At 37.6% G+C, this 21045-nt stretch overlaps 2 protein-coding genes and 1 pseudogene across 2 annotated transcripts; 1 reads left to right on the top strand and 2 right to left on the bottom strand.

Annotated features, from left to right (window-relative positions):
• The first annotated feature begins 383 nt into the window (after positions 1–383).
• On the top strand, positions 384–4263 carry LOC128218470 (uncharacterized; annotated as a pseudogene).
• Positions 4264–9021: 4758 nt separating this feature from the next.
• LOC128218205 (E3 SUMO-protein ligase NSE2-like) lies at positions 9022–13692 on the bottom strand. Its single transcript, XM_052925804.1, has 5 exons — positions 13512–13692; positions 12938–13035; positions 12267–12402; positions 10848–11025; positions 9022–9912 (listed from the first exon to the last, which is right to left on the bottom strand). Exons 1-5 carry the CDS (start codon positions 13630–13632, stop codon positions 9807–9809), a joined length of 639 nt encoding a protein of 212 aa, XP_052781764.1. The 5' UTR covers positions 13633–13692; the 3' UTR covers positions 9022–9806.
• Positions 13693–15545: 1853 nt separating this feature from the next.
• LOC128217839 (WD repeat-containing protein WRAP73-like) lies at positions 15546–20995 on the bottom strand. Its single transcript, XM_052925246.1, has 5 exons — positions 20877–20995; positions 19986–20106; positions 19228–19400; positions 17954–18097; positions 15546–17510 (listed from the first exon to the last, which is right to left on the bottom strand). The coding sequence occupies exons 2-5, from the start codon at positions 20103–20105 to the stop codon at positions 16586–16588; spliced, it is 1362 nt and encodes a 453-aa protein (XP_052781206.1). The 5' UTR covers position 20106; positions 20877–20995; the 3' UTR covers positions 15546–16585.
• Positions 20996–21045: the final 50 nt, after the last annotated feature.

The following is a 21045-nucleotide window of genomic DNA, read 5'->3' as shown; positions in this document are numbered from 1 at the left end:
TTTATTCAATAATTATATATTGTAATGATAAAAATTTGCTAGGGTAAATGTTTCCTATGACAAGGTGAAAAAGGATACGACCTACCGATCCCATTTGTTTCTTCATGTAATAGGAAACACAGGTGTTATTTTTGTTGGACTTTAATTGCTTTAATCAGAAAAAAATAGGTGTATTATAGTTGTAGAGTATTTATGTATTTTAACAAATGATATGATACTTTTACATATAAAATATCAATCTAGCTTTTAAATGCTTATCAATAGAATCCAGTCACCTGGCATATTACGTAGGCGGGAGATAAGATGTTTATCTAACTTCATTGTTGGAGGGGAAGGCCAGGGAGAGGACGTTCATAAGTTTTAGCCCTATATGTTACAGGAATATGGCATCATATTTTGAATCATCCATTTAGAGGGGTTGTGATTTCATCCATGATTTCGCCTGTTCAGCTTGCGACGAAGATGGACTGAACACGGAAGCTCAACATTTTTGTAATCAGTGCACAAAGTATTACTGCGATAACTGTGTCCCAGTTCACAACAAGCTATACAAGAGACACACAGTGTTCGACCGAAAGGACGTGAAGAAATTGGCCGCTGTACCAGGGGTCGTGAATGTCCTTGAGAGATGTGAGAGGCACCCCGGAGAGGCGCTCAGGCTGGTCTGTGGTGACCATGACCAGCTGTGTTGTCATGTGTGCGTTGCCCTGGATCATAGGTACATTTTGAATAGCCACTGTATTTAAATCCGTCAAAAGGTATTTTAATGCATGCTTTACATTGTATCTGTTTTATAACTTAATACATTCATAGAAATTGTATTTTACATGTGTAATATAAAACTATGTCCTATTTTTATCGTTCACTAAAAACTCGCTAACTAGCACATTTTTTGCACTCGTTGAATAGATATATATCAACAAACAATCTGTCTGTCTGTCTGTCTGTTCGTCAGTCTGTGTTTGTCTTTCTGTCTGTCTGTGTGTCTGTGAGTGTGTCTATGTGTGTGTGTGTGTGTGTGTGTGTGCGCGCGCGTGTGTGTGTGTGTCTGTATGTCTATCTGCCTGTGAGTGTCTCTGTGTGTGACTGTCTGTGTGTGTTTGTCTGTCTGTGCTAGTGTTAGTCTGTCTGTTTGTGTCCGTCTGTCAGCGTGTGTGTCTGTCTGTCAGTGTGTGTGTGTGTGTCTGTGTGTGTGTGTCTCTCTCTCTATCTGTGTGTGTGTGTCTGTCAGTGTGTGTGTGTGTGTGTGTGTGTGTGTGCGTGTGTGCGTGCGTGTGTGCGTCTGTGTCTCTGTGTTTTTCTGTCAGTATGTTTGTGTCTCTGTGTGTATGTGTCCATGTGTCCATGTGTGTATGTGTGTATGTCTGTCAGTGTGTGTGTCTCTGTGTGTGTTTGTTTGTGTGTTGTTTGTCTTTGTGTGTGTCTCTGTGTCTGGCAGTGTGTGTGTCTGCCAGTTAGTGTCTGTCTTTGGGAGTGTCTCTGTGTGTTTCTGTCAGAGTGTGTGTGTCTGAGTGTGGGTGCTTGTCTCATTGTATGTCTGTCTGAGTGTGTCTCTCTTTGTGTGTCTGTAAGTGTGTGTGTCTGTCAGTGTACGTGTCACTTAGTGTGTGTGTGTGTGTGTGTGTGTGTGTGTGTGTGTGTGTGTGTGTGTGTGTGCGTGTGTGTTTGTCAGTGTGTGTGTCTCTGTGTGTGTCAGTGTGTGTGTGTGCGTGTGTGTGTGTGTGCGTGTGTGCGTGTGTTTGTCAGTGTGTGTGTCTCTGTGTGTGTCAGTCAGTGTATATGTATGTGTGTGTGTGTGTGTTTGTCTGTGTGCGTGTCTCACTGTGTATTTCTATCTGTGTTTGTGTGTGTGTGTCTGTGTTTGTCTGTCAGTGTGTGTGTCTCTGTGTGTGTCTGTCTATATGTGTATCTCTGTCTGTGTGTGTGTGTGTGTGCGTGTGTGCGTGTGCGCGTGTGCGCGTGTGCGCGTGTGTGCGTGCGTTCGTGCGTGCGTGCGTGTGTGTGTCCTTGTGTATGTCTGTCTGTGTATGTCTGTCTGTGTATGTGTCTCTGTGTGTATCTGACTTTGTGTTTGTCACTCTATGTGTCTGTCAGTGTGTGTGTCTCTGTGTGTGTCTATCTGTGTGTGTGTGTGTGTCTATCTGTGTGTCTTTCAGTGTATGTGACTCTGTGTGTGTGTCTCTTTGTGTGTTTCTGTCATATGTGTGTTTCTGTGTGTGTCTGTATGTGTGTGTACGTGTCTGTGTCTGTCTGAGTGTATATCTCTGTGTGTGTTTGTCTGTGGGTGTGCTTTTGTGTGTGTATGTCAGTGTGTGTGTCTCTCTGGGTCTATATGTCAGTGTGAGAGTGCGTGTCTGTTCGTTACAGAAAATAATGTTTTAATGTTGTAAGACCCTAATGGGTATCATTTCAATATATGATAAGCTTGATATTATCTTATTATCTGTGTATTATTTACGCTTCAAAAATGGAACATCGATGTTTTAAAGCAATGTCAACATGTTCTGGAAGACGACGCCGACGACGAATACGGCGACAACATATAAGTATTTCAATTTATGTGATTTTAGAAGAATGTTATAAACATGCCTCTTCATAAAAACATGTTTATCCGTCTTCCATTGCAGGCACTGTGCATCAATACAGCACATTCCAGACGTTGCAAAGGGCATCCTCAACGCTCCTGAGTTTTGCCAACTACCTCAACGGGTAGCTGTTCTTAGGAAGCAGATAGAAGATATGAAAAACGACAGAACGAAAAAGAGTGCCACACTGAGGAAGACTCGAACAGCCATTGTGGATGAAATCAAAGCAATCCGTAAAAAGATCAACGGCATTCTTGACAAGATAGAGAAAACAACCGTTCAAGAATTAGACCGTCTGGTGGCTGATCAGGAACTGTCCATTAAGAAAGATATGGAATCATGCACACAGATGCACGATGAATTAAAGAGCATCATAGATGACATACAAAGTAAAGACTCATCAGGCGAACCACCCCTATATATTGAGTTCAGAAAATGTGAAGAAATAATCAAACAAGCAAACGAAATACTGCAAAACATGTCAAATGTTGTTAAATACAATGTAACTTTCAGTAAACATAATGGAATAGAAGATAGTTTGTCCTCGATGAAGAATTTTGGAGAGTTCAATGAATCGAATGTTTTTTTTATAAACAACCACGTGCATCGCTATTCCTCCGAGATCATGTATTCGCTACCGAAGGCTACAAGGAGTACAACGTAAAGATGAGTTCAGACAAAGTTTCATGTGCTATTGAAGGGATATGTGAACTGCCTGGTGGAGAGATTGTTATCACAGACTACAACAACAAGAAAGTTGTTCTCCTAGATCATGATAACAAGGTTGTTTACCACTGTGATATCCCCGAGTGTCCATTTGAAGTGTGCCACATAGGCGGAAACGAGGTTGCCGTTTGTGTTGACAACTATTTTAATAGACATGAACTTCATTTCATTAACATTATGAAAGGGACATTTGAGACTAAGCGAATATTAAGTTTCACCCATAACTGTAACGGCGCAGCTCATCACGGGAACAGCCTTTACATTTCATCAGGCACCGCGCTGTACGTCTATACGATGACGGGACAGCTTGTAAAGAAACTGTACGAGGACAAGTCCGATAGTAACACGGTGAGGAGAATTGCCATCAGTAACGACGGGAAGACTATCTACATCACAAACTACTCAAACAATCAACTTATCACCCTGGACAACCTCGGCAACAAGATGGCCACATTCACTGATCCTGACTTGAGGGGACCTTACGGAGTACACGCGACAACTTCCGGACACGTGTTTGTCTGTTGCTATTACTCCCAAACAGTGCTGCAGGTTGACAAGAACGGGAAGACGAAGTTGGCTACACTGGCAAGAAAACAAGACGGAGTGTACGGACTTAAAGCTTTGTGCACCAGCAGCCGTACTTCCTCTCTGGTTGTCGGTGGATATAAAGACACGCTCCTCGTCATCCATGTACGATAAATAATAGATCCAATGAAAATTGACAAAGAAATAGTTAATAAAACTGTTTTTTTCGTGTAAGTATAAACACGGATGAAAACTGTTCAACATAATACAAGAATCATATTTGCTTAAACATACATAAACATTAATATGTTACGTATTACGCTTGCTTTTTGCTACAAAGTTTATCGTGCGTATGTTATTCAACTATATCCCTGTTAATTTTAAGATGTTATTCACATATGCTATATATCTGTAATGAGTGTGTATGTATACGGATGAATTATTCTCTCTTTAATGTGGAAATAAAAACATATCATATCAGCCGTTTTGTCCATGTGCCATTAAGACGCTTGAATAGTTTTACTACTTCTAGTAGAGAGTCAGTTATATGTGTACTGTTTTCACTGGACACCCAGATCAACCGTTCATGCAAGGGTCGTCGTCATAGGTGGTAGAATCAAGCAGATATGTTATTAAGTGAAAACCAAAAAACTTGATGAAATGTTCTTTTTTTACTAAAGGCGCACTATACAGGTTGATGCCAAACCATTTGTTGTATTTAATAAAGAATTATGCTAATCACATTTGACTATATGATCAAATAAAAAACGTGTCCAGTTAAAATAATATTACCCCTTATAAAATATGTTGCCGTTTTTTTTTTAAATTTATAGCTACGTGACCCTTAAAATGCGCCAAAGTATCGCTAGTAATATGTACACAAAACTTGTCTTTTAATCAATAAAGTCAAATGAGTTAAACATAATGCTGCATTAATGAAAAATAATATCGCACCAAAATCCCTTTAAAACTAAACATGAGTATTATGATTCAATAGTAAGTGTTGCAACACTCGATCTCTTTAGAAATGCATTTTAAAGGCAATACACCTACAGTTATGTCGCCAATATAGACATCTGCTGGGCTAAATGAAAACCTATGGGGACTATTTTACGATTTTTAAAGTCAGGCATACAAATAAGTATCCTGTGTAATGTTAACAAACAACTAATAATAATAATGGTATGTCGTCAATAGAAGTTGTACGCGGTCCGCACTCGCATCCCGTACACGTTGCACGCAGTCCGTTCTCTCATCCCGTACACGTTGTACGCGGTCCTTCCTCGCATCCCGTCCACGTTGCACGCGGTCCGTTCTCGCATCCCGAACGAGTTGTACAGGGTCCGTTCTCGCATCCCGTACACGTTGTACCGGGTCCGTCACCTCATTCCGTACACGTTGCATGTACTTGGCCCGTTCTCCTATCCCAGACACGTTGCATGTATAGGGTCCATTCTCTCCTTCCAGACACGTTGCATGTACGAGGCCCGTTCTTCAATCCCGTTCACGTTGCATGTACGGGGTCAGTTCTCCCATCTTGTATACTTTGCATGTACGGGGTCCGTTCCCTCATCTCGTACACGTTCCATGTACGGGATCCGTTCCCTCACCCCGTTCACGTTGCATATACATGTCCCGTTCTTCCATCCCAGACACGTTGCATGTATAGGATCCATTCTCCCATTCTAGACACGTTGCATATACGGGGTCCATTCTCCCCTTCCAGACACGTTGCGTGTACGGGGTTAGTATTCCCATCACTATATCCATCCCGTAGACCTTGTATGGGTTCCGTTCTCCCATCCCGTACACGTTGCATATACGAGTTCCGTTCCCTCATCCCGTACACGTTGCATGTACGGGGTCCGTTCCCTCATCCCGTACACGTTGCATGTACGGGGTCCGTTCCCTCATCCCGTACACGTTGCATGTACGGGGTCCGTTCCCTCATCCCGTACACGTTGCATGTACGGGGTCCGTTCTCCCCTTCCAGACACGTTGCATGTTTGGGATCCGTTCTCCCGTCCCAGACAAGTGCGTGCATGGGGTCATTTCTCCAATCCCATACACGTTGTGCGAGCTCCATTCTCCCATCCCAGACACGTTGTACGGGGTCCGTATATTCAACCATTTTCCCGCAGTGTGCTCTTCATGGTTCATGAATAAATCTTAGATCTGCTGATTTTCTAACAAGATTTGGGACAGCTGTTTCGACTGTTTTCTTGCGTTTATAAGATAGGCCCCGGCCCTAAGTCCTTACTTCAATTATCTTAAATCTATAGAAACGTCACAAATATCACTATATTTTTTAATTGATTTAATATTGCGGTAATTTTTAACAATGAAGTCATTTTAATCCGCATTCCTGTTTAAAACCGTGGCCTTGGAATTGCTTCACAGGTAAGAGGATTAAGTGGAAATGAAACTGTTGTAACTTGTTGTATTAAATACTAAATAGCCAAATTAGCTGATAACCTTCATTTTCAGCCAATCGCCAAACGGCATTTGATAAGTATTACGCTTAATCGTTAAGAATCTTAATATCTATATAGACATGACGTCATAATATGGTCCCGCGCCTGCTGAAAAGAATTGTTTAAGAATACAACCTATATTTTCAGCCAATGAAATTGCAGATAGGCGATAATTCATTACTAGGGTTAATCTTTAAGAATTTTACCATTCGCAGGTGTTTAGAGGCCGCTTTCTGCAGCTCATCCGATACCTACACCATGTGCCAGACTAAAGACCTAAGACAGTTACATGACCTGAAATGCAATCTAAATGATTAGGAATGGATCGTTCTTTGTTCCCAATCCGCCCATTCTTCAGTATTAAGATTTGACTTCGTGTCATCTAACTATAACTTAATCTCCAAGTCAGTTGGAACAGATATTTTTCTTCGCTCGCTCTGCTCTTCTTAAATATCAATATTTTACAAAATATTTTCCTATCAATTTAAGCGTATACATAATTTCGTAAAAAGTTCTTAGTTAAAACCCCTTCCCTTTCACACCTAGTATTACTTACCCTCACATTGTCTTTTGTTGGATGGCACACCTAGTATTGCTAATTTTTTGTCGGATATCACACATGGTATTGATAACATTAGCACTTTCCACTGTCGAATGTAACACCTGGTACTGCTAACCGCAGCACTGTTAATTGTCGGATGTCACGTCTGTCATTGCTTACTTTTAAAGGCACTGTTTATTGTCCGATGACAAACCTGTCATCGCTTACCTTAGCACTGTTTATTGTCGGATCTCACACCCGTCATTGCTTACCTTAGCATTGTTTATTGTCGGATGTCACACCTGTCATTGCTTACTTAAGCACTGTTTAATGTCGGATGTCACACCTGTAATTGCTTACCTTTGCACTGTTTATTGTCGGATGTCACACCTGTCATTGCTTACTTAAGCACTGTTTATTGTCGGATGTCACACCTGGTATTGCCTACCTAAGCACTGTTTATTGTCGGATGTCACACCTGGTATTGCCTACCTAAGCACTGTTTAATGTCGGATGTCACACCTGTAATTGCTTACCTTTGCACTGTTTATTGTCGGATGTCACACCTGTCATTGCTTACCTTTGCACTGTTTAATGTCGGATGTCACATCTGTCATTGCTTACCTTAGCACTGTTTATTGTCGGATGTCACACCTGGTATTGCCTACCTAAGCACTGTTTATTGTCGGATGTCACGCCTGTCATTGCTTATTTAAGCACTGTTTATTGTCGGATGTCACACCTGTCATTGTTTAATTAAGCACTGTTTATTGCCCGATGTCACGCCCGTCATTGCTTAACTAAGCACTGTTTATTGTCGGATGTCACACCTGTCATTGCTTACTTAAGCACTGTTTATTATCGGATTTCACACCTGGTATTGCCTACCTAAGCACTGTTTATTGTCGGAATTCACGCCTGTCATTGCTTACCTAAGCACTGTTTATTGTCGGATGTCACACCTGTCATTGCTTACTTAAGCACTGTTTATTGTCGGATGTCACACCTGTCATTGCTTACCTTAGCAATGTTTATTGTCGGATGTCACACCTGCTATTGTTTACATAAGTACTATCTTTTGTCGTATGTCACACCCGTTATTGCTAACCTTAGCACTGTTTATTGTCGGATGTCACACCTGCTATTGTTTACATAAGCACTATCTTTTGTCGTATGTCACACCCGTTGTTGCTAACCTTAGCACTGTTTATTGTCGGATGTCACACCTGTCATTGCTTACCGTAATACTGTCTATTGTTGGATGACACACCTAGTATTACTTACCTTAGCACTGTTTATTGTCGGATGTCACACCTGTCATTGCTTACTTTAGCACTGTTTATTGTCGGATGTCACACCTGTCATTGCTTACTTTAGCACCGTTTATTGTCGGATGTCACACCATTCATTGCTTACCTTAACACTGTTTATTGTCGGATGTCACACCTGTCATTGCTTACTTTAGCACTGTTTATTGTCGGATGTCATACCCGTCATTGCTTACCTTAAGCACTGTTTATTGTCGGATGTCACACCTTTCATTGCTTACTTTAGCACTGTTTATTGTCGGATGTCACACCCGTCATTGCTTACCTTAACACTGTTTATTATCGGATGTCACACCTGTCATTGCTTACCTTAGCATTGTTTATTGTCGGATGTCACACCTGTCATTGCTTACTTTAGCACCGTTTATTGTCAGATGTCACACCATGAAACTGTCACAAGCACATACACGGAACTGCCATTGTGATAACTTGCTTCGCTCACCACACATGATCTCGACAATAAAAATAGGAACGCCAAAATGTCACAATATACGCCCGTTCTAGTTTTAGGACACCAAGATTGGTGATCAAGTGGTTGTACATTAGGCCACATTTAGAGAGCGAACATAAACTCATTGATCGGATAAGACTTGTTTAGGATTTACGTTAAATGGTGCAATTAAAGGGCGTTATTTTCGAGTGACTAGAGCTAAGGGTGGGTGTCAAACTTGTCCGAGATAATGCGCCAATTCACATTCTAACTAAATTTGGAGTCGATTGGACATAGACTTCTATATTGATTGAGCGGACAGGATACTGGATACCGCTGTACGCCAATGTTAAACTGTATTACTTGTACGTCCTGTTTTATAAACGGGCGAATTAAAACCAACAGAAACGAATGAAACATAACACTTATTACAAATTAGTAGCACATCTTTTTGCTTATGACTTTGAGAAATAAACTTTATGACAGCACTGAAGTTCTGAACATTCCAAGAGTATTAAAACCATCAGAAACAATTTAGACAAAACATTTATTACAAAAAATACATATTTGTACTTATGACTTCTTTGACAAATAAACTTTATAACAGCACTTAAGTTTATCTTAAGATCTGAACAATCCGTATTACAGTTCATTTCAATTTTCACAATTTTGACTTTTAAGTGTTTAAGATCTGGCAATAAACACACAAAAATACTTAAGTCATTTCTCTATTTCAACTATAAAATTTCTTCAAACTATGCCATGATAAAAATGTACAGGTAATATAAGTTTTGAGCATTCTGTTTTAAAGATCATTTCAATTTACACATTTTTTACTTTTAAGAGTTTAGGTTTTGGCAAAAAACAAAACAATAATGCTCTAGTCATTTCTAAATCTCAACTCTCTATTTTTCTTCAAACTGGTCATTGACAAAGACAATGATCTTAAGTAATATACTGAATATGAATAAATCAGACTCAAAGACCAATTTCTGCACAATAATTATTTCTCTTACGAATATTGACTTTTTTTTGGTATCAACATAATCTTAATGAGAGATTGCACTCTTAATAAGAAAAATACTGTGTGATGTTGGGATATGTTCATAATTCATGATTTAAACACAAACCACAAAAAATAAACATGTATGTAGTGACATTGCATTACTGGATATCAAGAATCTGACAATAAAATCCTCATTTTGATTTCTTGTTTTTCTCTATGTATCTTTTCAGTTCTTTATTCTCAACCAGGTCCGATTCTTCAACTGGTTTCTCGTTTCCACATCCACTTAAAGGGCACCTGAAATAAAACAGTGATGAAATTGCTATTATGGTACTAATATGTTTCATTGTGCTATGGTTAAACCAGATACACTGGGTGTTTTTTAGTTTGCTTATGTAAATTAATTATTTTTTATAGTTGTCTAATTTAAATTAAATTTTACAGTATTTTTATAATATCTTTTGCACAAAATTACAATGATCGTCTGGACAAAATTATTCATCAAAAATAAAATGTTCATTTTTAATTACAATAAATCATTTTTCCCATTTAAATTGCATGTGGTCTTCATATAAACAGCAGGATTTGGGGCAACATGTAAGTCCTAACAGCAGGATTTGGGGCAACATGTAAGTCATAACAGCAGGATTTGGGGCAACATGTAAGTCATAACAGCAGGATTTGGGGCAACATGTAAGTCCTATCAGCAGGATTTGGGGCAACATGTAAGTCCTAACAGCAGGATTTGGGGCAACATGTAAGTCCTAACAGCAGTATTTGGGGCAACATGTAAGTCCTAACAGCAGGATTTGGGGCAACATGTAAGTCCTAACAGCAGGATTTGGGGCAACATGTAAGTCCTAACAGCAGGATTTGGGGCGGCATGTAAGTCCTAACAGCAGGATTTTTAAAGGTCCCAATCAAGCATATTTATTATTGCAGATGTTGAAAACATGTATAGTCAGAGCATTTTCAGAATGTATTCATCCTGTTAAATGAAATTTTACTTTGAAACTACAATAAAACCATTTTTTCCCTTATTAACTGCATGAACATTTTTGGTGGGTTGGTCGGTAAGGAATGGATGATGAATTCACATGGAATAATGAAGCATACCATTTAATAATTGCAAAAAAAATTTAAAAATGTGGTCCGAGCGCTTTCATAGCAAATTTGGGCCACTGACAAAATTAATATCAATGGATGCCCAAAGAAAGGTTCATGTAACTCACTTGGCCTTTTTCTTTCGCTGCTTGATGTACTGCATGATCCCCTCTCGCTCATAGTTGTGACCACACAGTTTGTTGCGTACTGGGTGGACCATGTCCATGCCTGTGTATGGACATTTGGTGTTGATTTCCTGGGTCATTTCGATATCATCATCTTCACAAGTCCCCAGCATGGTCTCATCTGGAGACAAAAAAAATAATATATGAATACTAGAATATCTTTAAGATAAAATTAATAATAGAAGATATATGTATCACATGACATAGCATAATGAATCGTTAACAAGTATTGTCACATTTAAGAAACAAGATAAATATCCCCACATAAATGTGAATGTTCCATTTTCTTGCATACCTTACTTAAACTCTATGTTTAAAGCTGCAATCTCACACACTTACCGTTTTGACAACTTTTTTGTCTTGGAATGAGCCATTTTCTGCTAAATATCTGCAAACAAGTGATATAAGACTGCAGACAAAAGATCAGATTGTCGATTTTTCCGTTGAAATTTTTTTTTTATGGCTAAAGGCGTTACTTACGGTTTAAGAAAAATGCATCAAACATTATTTCTTTAACTTAAATATGAAAATTAGCTATCTAATTTGCCAGCAGTCTTTTATCACTGGTTTTCTTACATTTTAGCATTAATTTGCTCCTTCAAAGACAAAATATAAAACAGTTATCAAAACGCTCAGTCTGGGAGAGTGCAGCTTAAGGTCAAATTTGACAAGTGTGTTTTTTATACATTATACTTAATAGCCCATGGGTAGTTGTTTACCGAAGTCACAATTCAGTAATCTGAGATCAACATAAAATAGTTCTTAACAAAAATTGTCATTTTAAGATTTTACAATTTTATTGAAATAATATCCTCATAAAAAAATCTCTTCGTGCCCATTTAAACACCATATTTTTGATTGAGTATCAATGGAAATATTCTGAAATGGCCAGTCGTTGCAAGTGAGCTGTTTTACTCAGGGCGGGTAAGACTGAGACTTCTAAACGCAGTTAAAATGCACAAACGTATGACTTCTATGCAAGGAATACCAGAATAAACACTTGTACATACATTGTACATTGTGGTAAGCAAAAAAAAACAATTTTTTAAAACCCATAGAGTCCCAAAAATTGTAACTCATGAATGATCATGCTTATACCCAGCTGCATGTCTTATACAAAGTCATATGATTATAATAACCTGAAGAAAACATTAACAGGAATGGAACTACCAGTATATTAATTTTAAACAATGTATTGTTGACTCTTAAGAAAATATTTTTCTTAAAATTCAATCTCAACAGTCTTATTTTTTTCATAGTAATGCATATATGTAAACCATTTGGTTTAAAAATAAATAATTTTGAAGACTGGCAACATTTAAGGGCATTTTAACATTAGTCTTAAAGAAAACATCTTTATACCAGGATGAAGAGCCCGGAACATTCGCTCATTCAGTTCTTGCAGTTTCTCATGTTGTTGAAAATCTGGTTCATTGGATTTCATCACTGCCAGTTTGGCATGCAGGACATCTTCCATGCATTCCCCGTCATCTAATTCCTAGATGGTGGTAAAGTTTAATAAAGCACATAAATCTTTCTCAAATCCAGAAATATTGAAGTAGGTTTATATTAACAAACCTAGTTCAGTAACTTAATACTTTTCAATTTAAAAAAAAAAAACAATCAGGTTCAGGGTTAATATTGCATTTGATGCTGTTCCCTAAGAGATCTAGTCTATATGTTCCCAACAGAAAAACATCACAATTACAATTATTGTTTCACATCTTAAGTGGGGTCATATTTTCAAAATAGCTTGAAATCCCTACATATTTAAAAAAAAAAAGAATGTTACCTTTACTGGTCAGTATCTAATAGCCCAGTGTTCTCAATAAGAACCGGCTGCCGGCCAAAATGGACAGTTCAAATGGCAATAGGGCCGGTTCAAATTCGGAAAACTAAATGAATTTTCAGTAGAATAAGTAGGAGCTGGTCGTTTACTTTACTATTTGAGACGGTTCAATCAAAACTTATTGAGAATCCTTAGTCTAATAGCTGACTTGCATCATGAAATAAACATATCAACATATACTTACAGCATGTTTCACTTCTTCAATTGCCTTTTTAATGTTTTGGATGTCGTTATCAAGTTGAATAAGTTTTGTGGCCATGTTTCGAAACTCCTTTTCTTCACCTATAATAAAATTAAATAACACATTTGTTTAATATTTTTTGAATTGCAATTAACAGCCAAGCTTTGCAATTTTAGACCTTTTTGTACCTGGCGTATAGAGGCATACATAAACAGCAGGACTTGAGTTATTCTCAACAGCAGGATTTTGAAAGGTCCATTGAGAATGCCAGAAGGGATGGACTTGCTCATATTTCTTTACAATTAGCATTTCTGATGCCTTGTACACATTAGTTCTTAGGGTCCTATTTTAAATGAAATTGATTTAAAGAGGTGATTAAAATGATGATGGCTTGAGACATATTCACCTGCCCAAGGGTTCGAGATTTCATGTTAAGACATCAAAACTTAAGAGTTTGCTAAACTCGATTACAGCTTACATGTCCAAAATATCGAATGGACAAATCATCTTAAATTCTAAGATAAGCTAAAAATCGTGAGCAAAGCCGAAATGTTTGTTACATTGTTGTTAAAATAACCTTGTCCATTTTCCAGGAAATCGAGAGCAACTTCAGTTGTCATGTCCATTCCAACCTTAAAGTACTCTTCAATCGAGTTGAGAGACTTTACTGCGTCATCAACAAGGTTAAATTCTGACATTTTTTCGGTAAATACCGACACAAGTAAATTTGTTTTTCCCGGATTCGGTGAATCAGTGGAAGTTTTATAAACAAGGGAAGTAACTTAAGTAAAACGATTTTGAATATTACACCCTAATAAGTGTTTAGATTTTGTCAAAACGGCATGGCTCAAAACGGTTATACCTAGTTGTTGACTTGGAAGAATTTACTACATCACGTTCGACACAGGAGGCGCAAATGATGTTGATAAAACACAACATAGTACACGTTATACATAATGAACTAAATGATTTGTGACACAGGCGGATTTAGGGTGGGGGAGACCAGCACGACTCCTCCCCCCTAAAATCGTCCAAGTTTACTTTATATTTCAATAAAGGTAAAAAAAGTAATGAAATACGCCAAGAGAACCCCCATAGCCCCCTGCCAACACTTTAGACCAATACATTTTTGGTTATAAGGGATGGGTGCAAGTCTAACGGTAATGCCCCTAAATCACTCCTCTCTAACGTCGAATCCAGGATCTGCCCTTGTGTGCAGCAATATAAATTCCGAAATGTATGATGCAGTTTTTACAGGGTTTCCAGTTTTCAAGAGAAAAATAGTGTGCAGCAATATAAATTCCGAAATGTATGATGCAATTTTTACAGGGTTCCCAGTTTTCAAGAGCAAAATAAGGGGTTCTCTACATTCACTATTGTCACAACTGTTTTGTTTAATTATTTAGGAAACACTCATTTCTTATAGCTCTATTTTAACAACAACTGATGGGCTGTAGAATCACACTCAAACCTGTGTCATTTGTCAAAACCAGAACTGAGAAGATCCGAGATCGAACCTTTTGAGCGAGATGCTGACACCCTGACCACTAGCTCACTCTCAACCTTGTGCGGATAGAACTCACATCTACTAAGGTGAGGGACAGACACCAATTACTCTTGACCACTCTCACCCTGGTTGGGATTTCACCCACAACCTCTTGGGCGAAAGGCGGACACCTTTACCACTTGACCACTCTCAACCTGGTGCGGATAGAACTCACATCTACTTTGGTGAGGGACAGACACCAATTCCTCATGACCACTCTCAACCTGGTGTGGATAGAACTCACATCTACTTAGGTGAGGGACAGACACCAATTCCTCTTGACCACTCTCACCCTTGTTGGGATTTCACCCACAACCTCTTGGGCGAAAGGCGGACACCTTTACCACTTGACCACTCTCAACATGGCGAGGATTAAACCCACAACCTCTTGTGTGATAGGCGGACACCTTTACCACTTGACCACTCTCAACCTGGTGAGGATTACACCCACAACCTCTTGGGTGATAGCGGGCACCTTTACCACTTGACCACTCTTAACCTGGTGGGGATTAAACCCACACAATCTTGGGTGAGAGGTGGACACATATACATTTTTGGGGCAATATGTGGACACCTTTAACACTTGACCACTCTCAACCTGGTGAGGATTAAATCCACAACCTCCTTGGCGAGAGGTGGACACATATACTACTAGACCACTTTCACTCTAGTGGGGATTGAACCAACAACATCTTGGGTGATAGGCGGACACCTTTAACACTTGACCACTCTCAACCTGGTGAGGATTAAATCCACAACCTCCTTGGCGAGATGTGGACACATATACTACTAGACCACTTTTACTCTGGTGGGGATTGAACCAACAACATCTTGGGTGAGAGGCAGAAACCACTTGACCACTCTCCCCTGGTGGGGTTTAAACCCACAATCTCGTTCGTGAGAGGCTGACTACTAAACCACTTGACCACTCTCACCCATGTGGGAATTGAACAAACATATTCGAAGAAAAGCTGACAACTAAACCAGTAGACCAATCCTGCCCAATTTATGTAGAACTAAACTAAGTTTATACATTTTTGTTTATTGGAGATAATAGCACTAGACTCAATATTTTAATTGCTATTTGTACATTTTCAGATGTCTACAATATAAACAGCACTTGTATTCTTACTTATAAATACAATAGTCTACAATAATAGCATACAATACAGAATATTACATGTTTTTAGTATTATGAAAATGTTAAATGTTCAATATTGTATCACAGTCAAACTTTAAGGATTTGTTTTGTCTTTTTGAGGCACCAAATAACATGTATATAACAGTCTAGCAAGTGTATAATATAAACAAACACAGTTTTGCAGTTCTGTAAATTAATGTAATAATTGTGGAATCAAAATATGTCCCTTTTCATGAACCAGTGTATATATGAATGCATTCTGTATTGGAAATCCATTTCAAATCAATTTTACATCTTTACTCAGCTCAGCTTTTAATTATTAAGCTTCCTTTAAAATATCTTGGTTACAATTTATATCAACTGGAACCAGCATCAGTTACAACACAAAGGAAGTCCTGTCTTTACACATACATGTAGCAAACACTTTCCTTATCCTCGTATTTATAATTTCACATCATCATCACTCATTACTCTGATTTTACATCATTTTTCCTCATTGCTATAACTCACATAACTATTTCCTCATTTTGTATTCTAATTTCACATCGTTTTCCTCATTATTCAAATTCCTCATAACCTTTTTTCTAATTGCTATAATTTCACAAAACTATATCCTCATGACTCTCATATCACATAATGTTTTGCTCATTACTCTAATTTTACATCATTTTCCTCATTACTAAAATTCCTCATAACCTTTTCCTATTTGCTATAATTTCACGTAACATTTTCTTCATTACTCTAATTTGCACCTGTCATTTTCTTCATCACTCTAATTACAAATAACCTTTACCTCATTGCTTTAATTTCACATATCTGATTCCCAATCACTATGAATGTACATTTCTCATTACAATAATTTCACCTATTTCTTTCTTTATTACTGTAATTTAACAGAATTTCATTTTCCTCATATCTAATCTCAAGCACAGGATATACATATATATATCATAGATTCTATCATTCATTCAACAGTTTCATCACCATCTTGTGTATTCACATCATTCAAGTAACAAATACACATCATGTCTTTTCCCAGCAAAAGCAAGGATCCGCCATCTGGATGCCATTTCAGGGAATGTACCTGAAAGGTGCCCTCAACAGGGACCTCGACGCATAAGCTACCCGCGGGGGACCACATGTAAAGTTTATTCACACCTGTACATAGAGCCAGCCTCGTCCTTGTGGGGTCCCACTCCACATGCTTGATTGGAGCATTTTGGATTATGATAGCGCATGCGGAAAGCTTCTGAATATCCCAGATCCATAGAGTGTGAGGCATATTGTCATTTCTTGAGAACATGTACTTGCAATCTGAACTAAACGCTGCCAGGCCGATGCCCCTCTTAGGGTTCGCCTTATTTGTATCTGGTTTCACAATTGGGATTTTCACAGGGCCAGACTGAACCTCATATTTGCTCTGGGGAGAGAAAAGGGCAGCTGTTGGAATATCTGTAAGATTACTTTTTACTGGCTTTGGAGTTCTGGTCTCAACTTCCTTGTAAACTACTCCAGAGTTTTCATCAACAGTTTCTGGATGGGAAAAAGAGGTGATTGTTTTCCATGTGACGTGATTCAGAAGTCTCAATTTTTCATCGTAACTTCCTAGCGCCAAAAACTGACTTGTGGGGGACCATGTCAAGGTTTTGATTCCCAGGGCATAGTCGTACGCACTGAACTTTGAAAGGCATCGACCATCGAGAGAATACAACATGACCAGGTAATTCAAGGGGTTGTCCCAAACGCATAGAACTGAGCTGTCTGGGGACCATCTCAAACCAGCCAGGTCTTCGGTGCTGCTCTCAAAGTGTTTGAGAAGTTCCCAGGAACTGCTGGCAAAAATGCTGATGAAGTCTTGACAGTCCCTCCTTTCAGCCAAAGCCATATACCTGAAAAAAAAGATACAGATTTTAACGTTTGAAAAACAGTGCATGTAAATATGTTCTCCATTATAAAAATTGATTCATACGAATACATGATTTTGTTTTCTGCATACAAATTAGTTACACCAAAACATACCAATCCAACTGAATTTAACACCAGTACTAAAGCAGAAATTATGAATTAATTAATAATTATATATGAATATATATTTAACTTAGGAAATGGAAACACAGGTGTAAAAGTTTCCATTTTTTAAGAATATTTTTGTTCATGTCGTACCATTTAGCATATATACTAAATGACATGTATATATCCAACAATAAAATATCAGTGACTGATACAGTCTGAATCAGTATATTCAAAACCAATCAATTTACATTACTCTTTAATATAGCAAAATATGCCTCTGACCATAATCACACTCATTCAATACCAAACAGATTCTTACTTGCCATCTGCCGAGAAGTCAATGTTATTCTGGCATTGTTTTGGGTATCGGATGTAGGATACAGATTTGGTAACAAGGGACCAGACTGTGATCCGCAGGTGGAAATCTGCAGTTGTTAGAACGTGTCGGCTGTCTGGGCTCCATCTGGTTTATAAAACATTAAATTGTAATATAATTCATAGCTAGATGCCTTAAAGCTGCTCTCTCGCGGGTTGAACGTCTTGCAGCTCTTTTTTGTCTTCGCATGAGCTAGTTTATATGAAAATGCATTGAAACCAGTGATTTAAGACTGTTGTTAGTAATGCTTTAAGCCATGAATAATGATTTTTCGAATGTAAAACTGTGATCTGATATTTTGTAAGCAGTCCTATATCACTGGTTTTCAGATATTTACGCAAAAATACAAAACAAAAAAAAAATGTTGGCAAAACGATTAAACTGTGAGAGTGCAGCTTCAATTTGTAAAATTGAGACAGCATCTAAAACCTGTCAAAAAATCAGATTGCAGATTTTTATATTGAAGTAAAAAAAATGATGCATTTTTCTTAGAAGCCATAAAACATTATTTTCGAACGGAAAATCTACAATCTGATTTTTTGTCAGCAATATTATATCATTGGTTTACCGGTATTTACGTAAAAATTTGCTCATTCCAAGACAAAAATAAAAAAAAGTTGTAAAAACAGTAAATCTGTGAGAGTGCAGCTTTAACAGCAGAATATATCATGTCATGTATGACGACCAACATACAGTAGTCGGGTACAAGCAAAAAAATGGGGCAAGAAATGACATAGACTTATGAGACAAACAAAGGCTGATTGGTCATTAAAGTTAACAACTTGGTTCAATTTAACAAAGTTGTTAACACCATTGTTTTTAACTTTCAAATCTGAAAGGTTGTAAAAGTTTAATAAATACATTTGTGATCTGCAGTGCTTCTAACTATATTTTAAATATATACATAAAACTTGTTCAGCTGTATTTGCTTCATTTAAATACATGTATATTTGTACATAATCAAATAGTTTACATTTAAAAGTTAACAACAATGTCATTAATCAAGTTGTTAATGTTAACAAATTTCTAAACAAAAGGCCCAATGTGTAAGCAATTTAATGAAAAAATAAGATCAATTCCCAAACAAATCTGGTAAAAGAACACTGTTTTGATCTTCACCAAAAGCTGAGAAACTGAATATTTAACAAGAGTTTCATAATAGCTTTCCTCCGACTTTCAATATTAAAGACTAACTGCCACATTATCCAATGTTTTACCTGACACCACACAATCCTGCTGATCCCTCGTCAATCTTGCACTTCCACTCCGGCTGTTCCAGCGACCAGACCTGCACCAGGCCGCGCTTGTACAATCCACACAGGATGAACTGGGAGTCGGCCGACCACTCGATATGCTGTATGGTGTCCATACAGCTAAACAGGTTCTGAATCTGAAATAGGAAAAGTTTAGGTAAATTTAAATAAGTCAATGAAGCTTTAATGTACATGCTACTTTTGTATATATGCACTAGGCAATATAATTAGTATCTCCTGTATAAAGTTTCTCAAAATATATTTACTTACATGTATATTATATTTACTTACATGTAGTTTGATCTGAGAGTTTGCGGAGAATTCAATTTTAAATAAAGGAATTGTTGATAAGGATTTGACAGTTCATGGCCAACAAACTTGAATTGTTTAAGCGGTTTTGACTGATTTGATTATTCAATATGAGTGAGTGTACGTCCTTTCACAGATTTTTAAAATATAAATTTTAATAATGAAAATTGCCAACCAGAAATGGCTCTTTTATTATTGTTAAAATTGTCAATTTTAAGTACCATATGTGTTTAACATATAAAGGACAATAACTATCATTGAAAGTAACTTTGACCTACTGAATGTGTCACCTGATGGGCAGAGCCATTCTGTTTGTAGTCACAACAAACTATGAATGCATATGTCATGTTTAAATCATAATTACTGTGAGGCATAGTGTTAATCAAAATTATATCTACTAAATAACTTAGTACCTGGAATGTGTCAACATCTCGGACGACCAATCTGAACTCTACAACTGACGCCAAGTACTTCCCATCTGGGGAAAACTTGCATATTTGGTTCGACTGCCGAAATAGTTCGGAAAAATTCATCCTGGAAAAAGTTACAATACAGAATTTATAAAACCAATGATGCATTTTCTGAAGAATGAGTTGAAAATATCCTTTTACAATGAGAGCAACTGAATAAAATCATGCACATTTTCATCTTCTTTATCAAATTATATGTTGCAAGCAATATTAAAATTTAATTGTCAGTCAATCTAAACATGATTCATCCAAGGAAATAGGATGATATTATTGAAGTGTTTGTGGGACCATCTGCCTGGGTAGCTCAGTTGGTAAGAACACTCTGCTAGTTTTCAAGCAGTCATGGACTTCAGCCCCACACCAGGTGCACTTTGCCTCCCAGGTGCACTTTACTTGTGTCAAATGTACATGGCATTAGTTCCTGGGTCAGCCTAAAGGGTTGATAGGGGACGAGAGTAGTGTGTGTGCGTTTGAGTAAGACCAAGCAACCTGGTTAGCACTGTTGATTAGACCTAGATCACCATGCTAGTGCTCCAGAGGTTGTTCGTTCAAACCCACACAGGGTGCACTTTTCCTTCCAGGTTGACTTTTTTATTCATCTTATTTCGTTTGCATTTCTTTCATAAATTATATCATTAACTTTAAAGCTAGTTATATACAATGACACTAAAAATGCATATTTAAACAAGTATAATACTGTTAAACACAATTAATAGCTGTCTTCAAACATGTGTAAACATGAATAATTTGAAATAAATATCTAACTGACTTTTTATTTGAATTTCAAGGAATATGCCACGGTTTGGTAATTTTAAGAAGGCAAATTTTATTCACCTTTTAGTTGTTCATCAGGTTTTCAAAACATACAGCTTGTTAGCAACAATTTCAACAATAAACAAAACTATAACGTTCAAGTTTTCCTCCAAAAATATTCTAATTTAGAGTAGTCTCCCTTGCATACCTGTCAACTTTTTAACCCAACGAATAAAATAAGAAACAAGAA

The sequence above is a fragment of the Mya arenaria genome, chromosome 14, assembly GCF_026914265.1.
Source record: "Mya arenaria isolate MELC-2E11 chromosome 14, ASM2691426v1".
NCBI classification, from domain to species: domain Eukaryota; kingdom Metazoa; phylum Mollusca; class Bivalvia; order Myida; family Myidae; genus Mya; species Mya arenaria.
The sequence above is the reverse complement of the archived record's forward strand: the minus strand, read 5'-3'. Positions and strand labels throughout refer to the sequence as shown.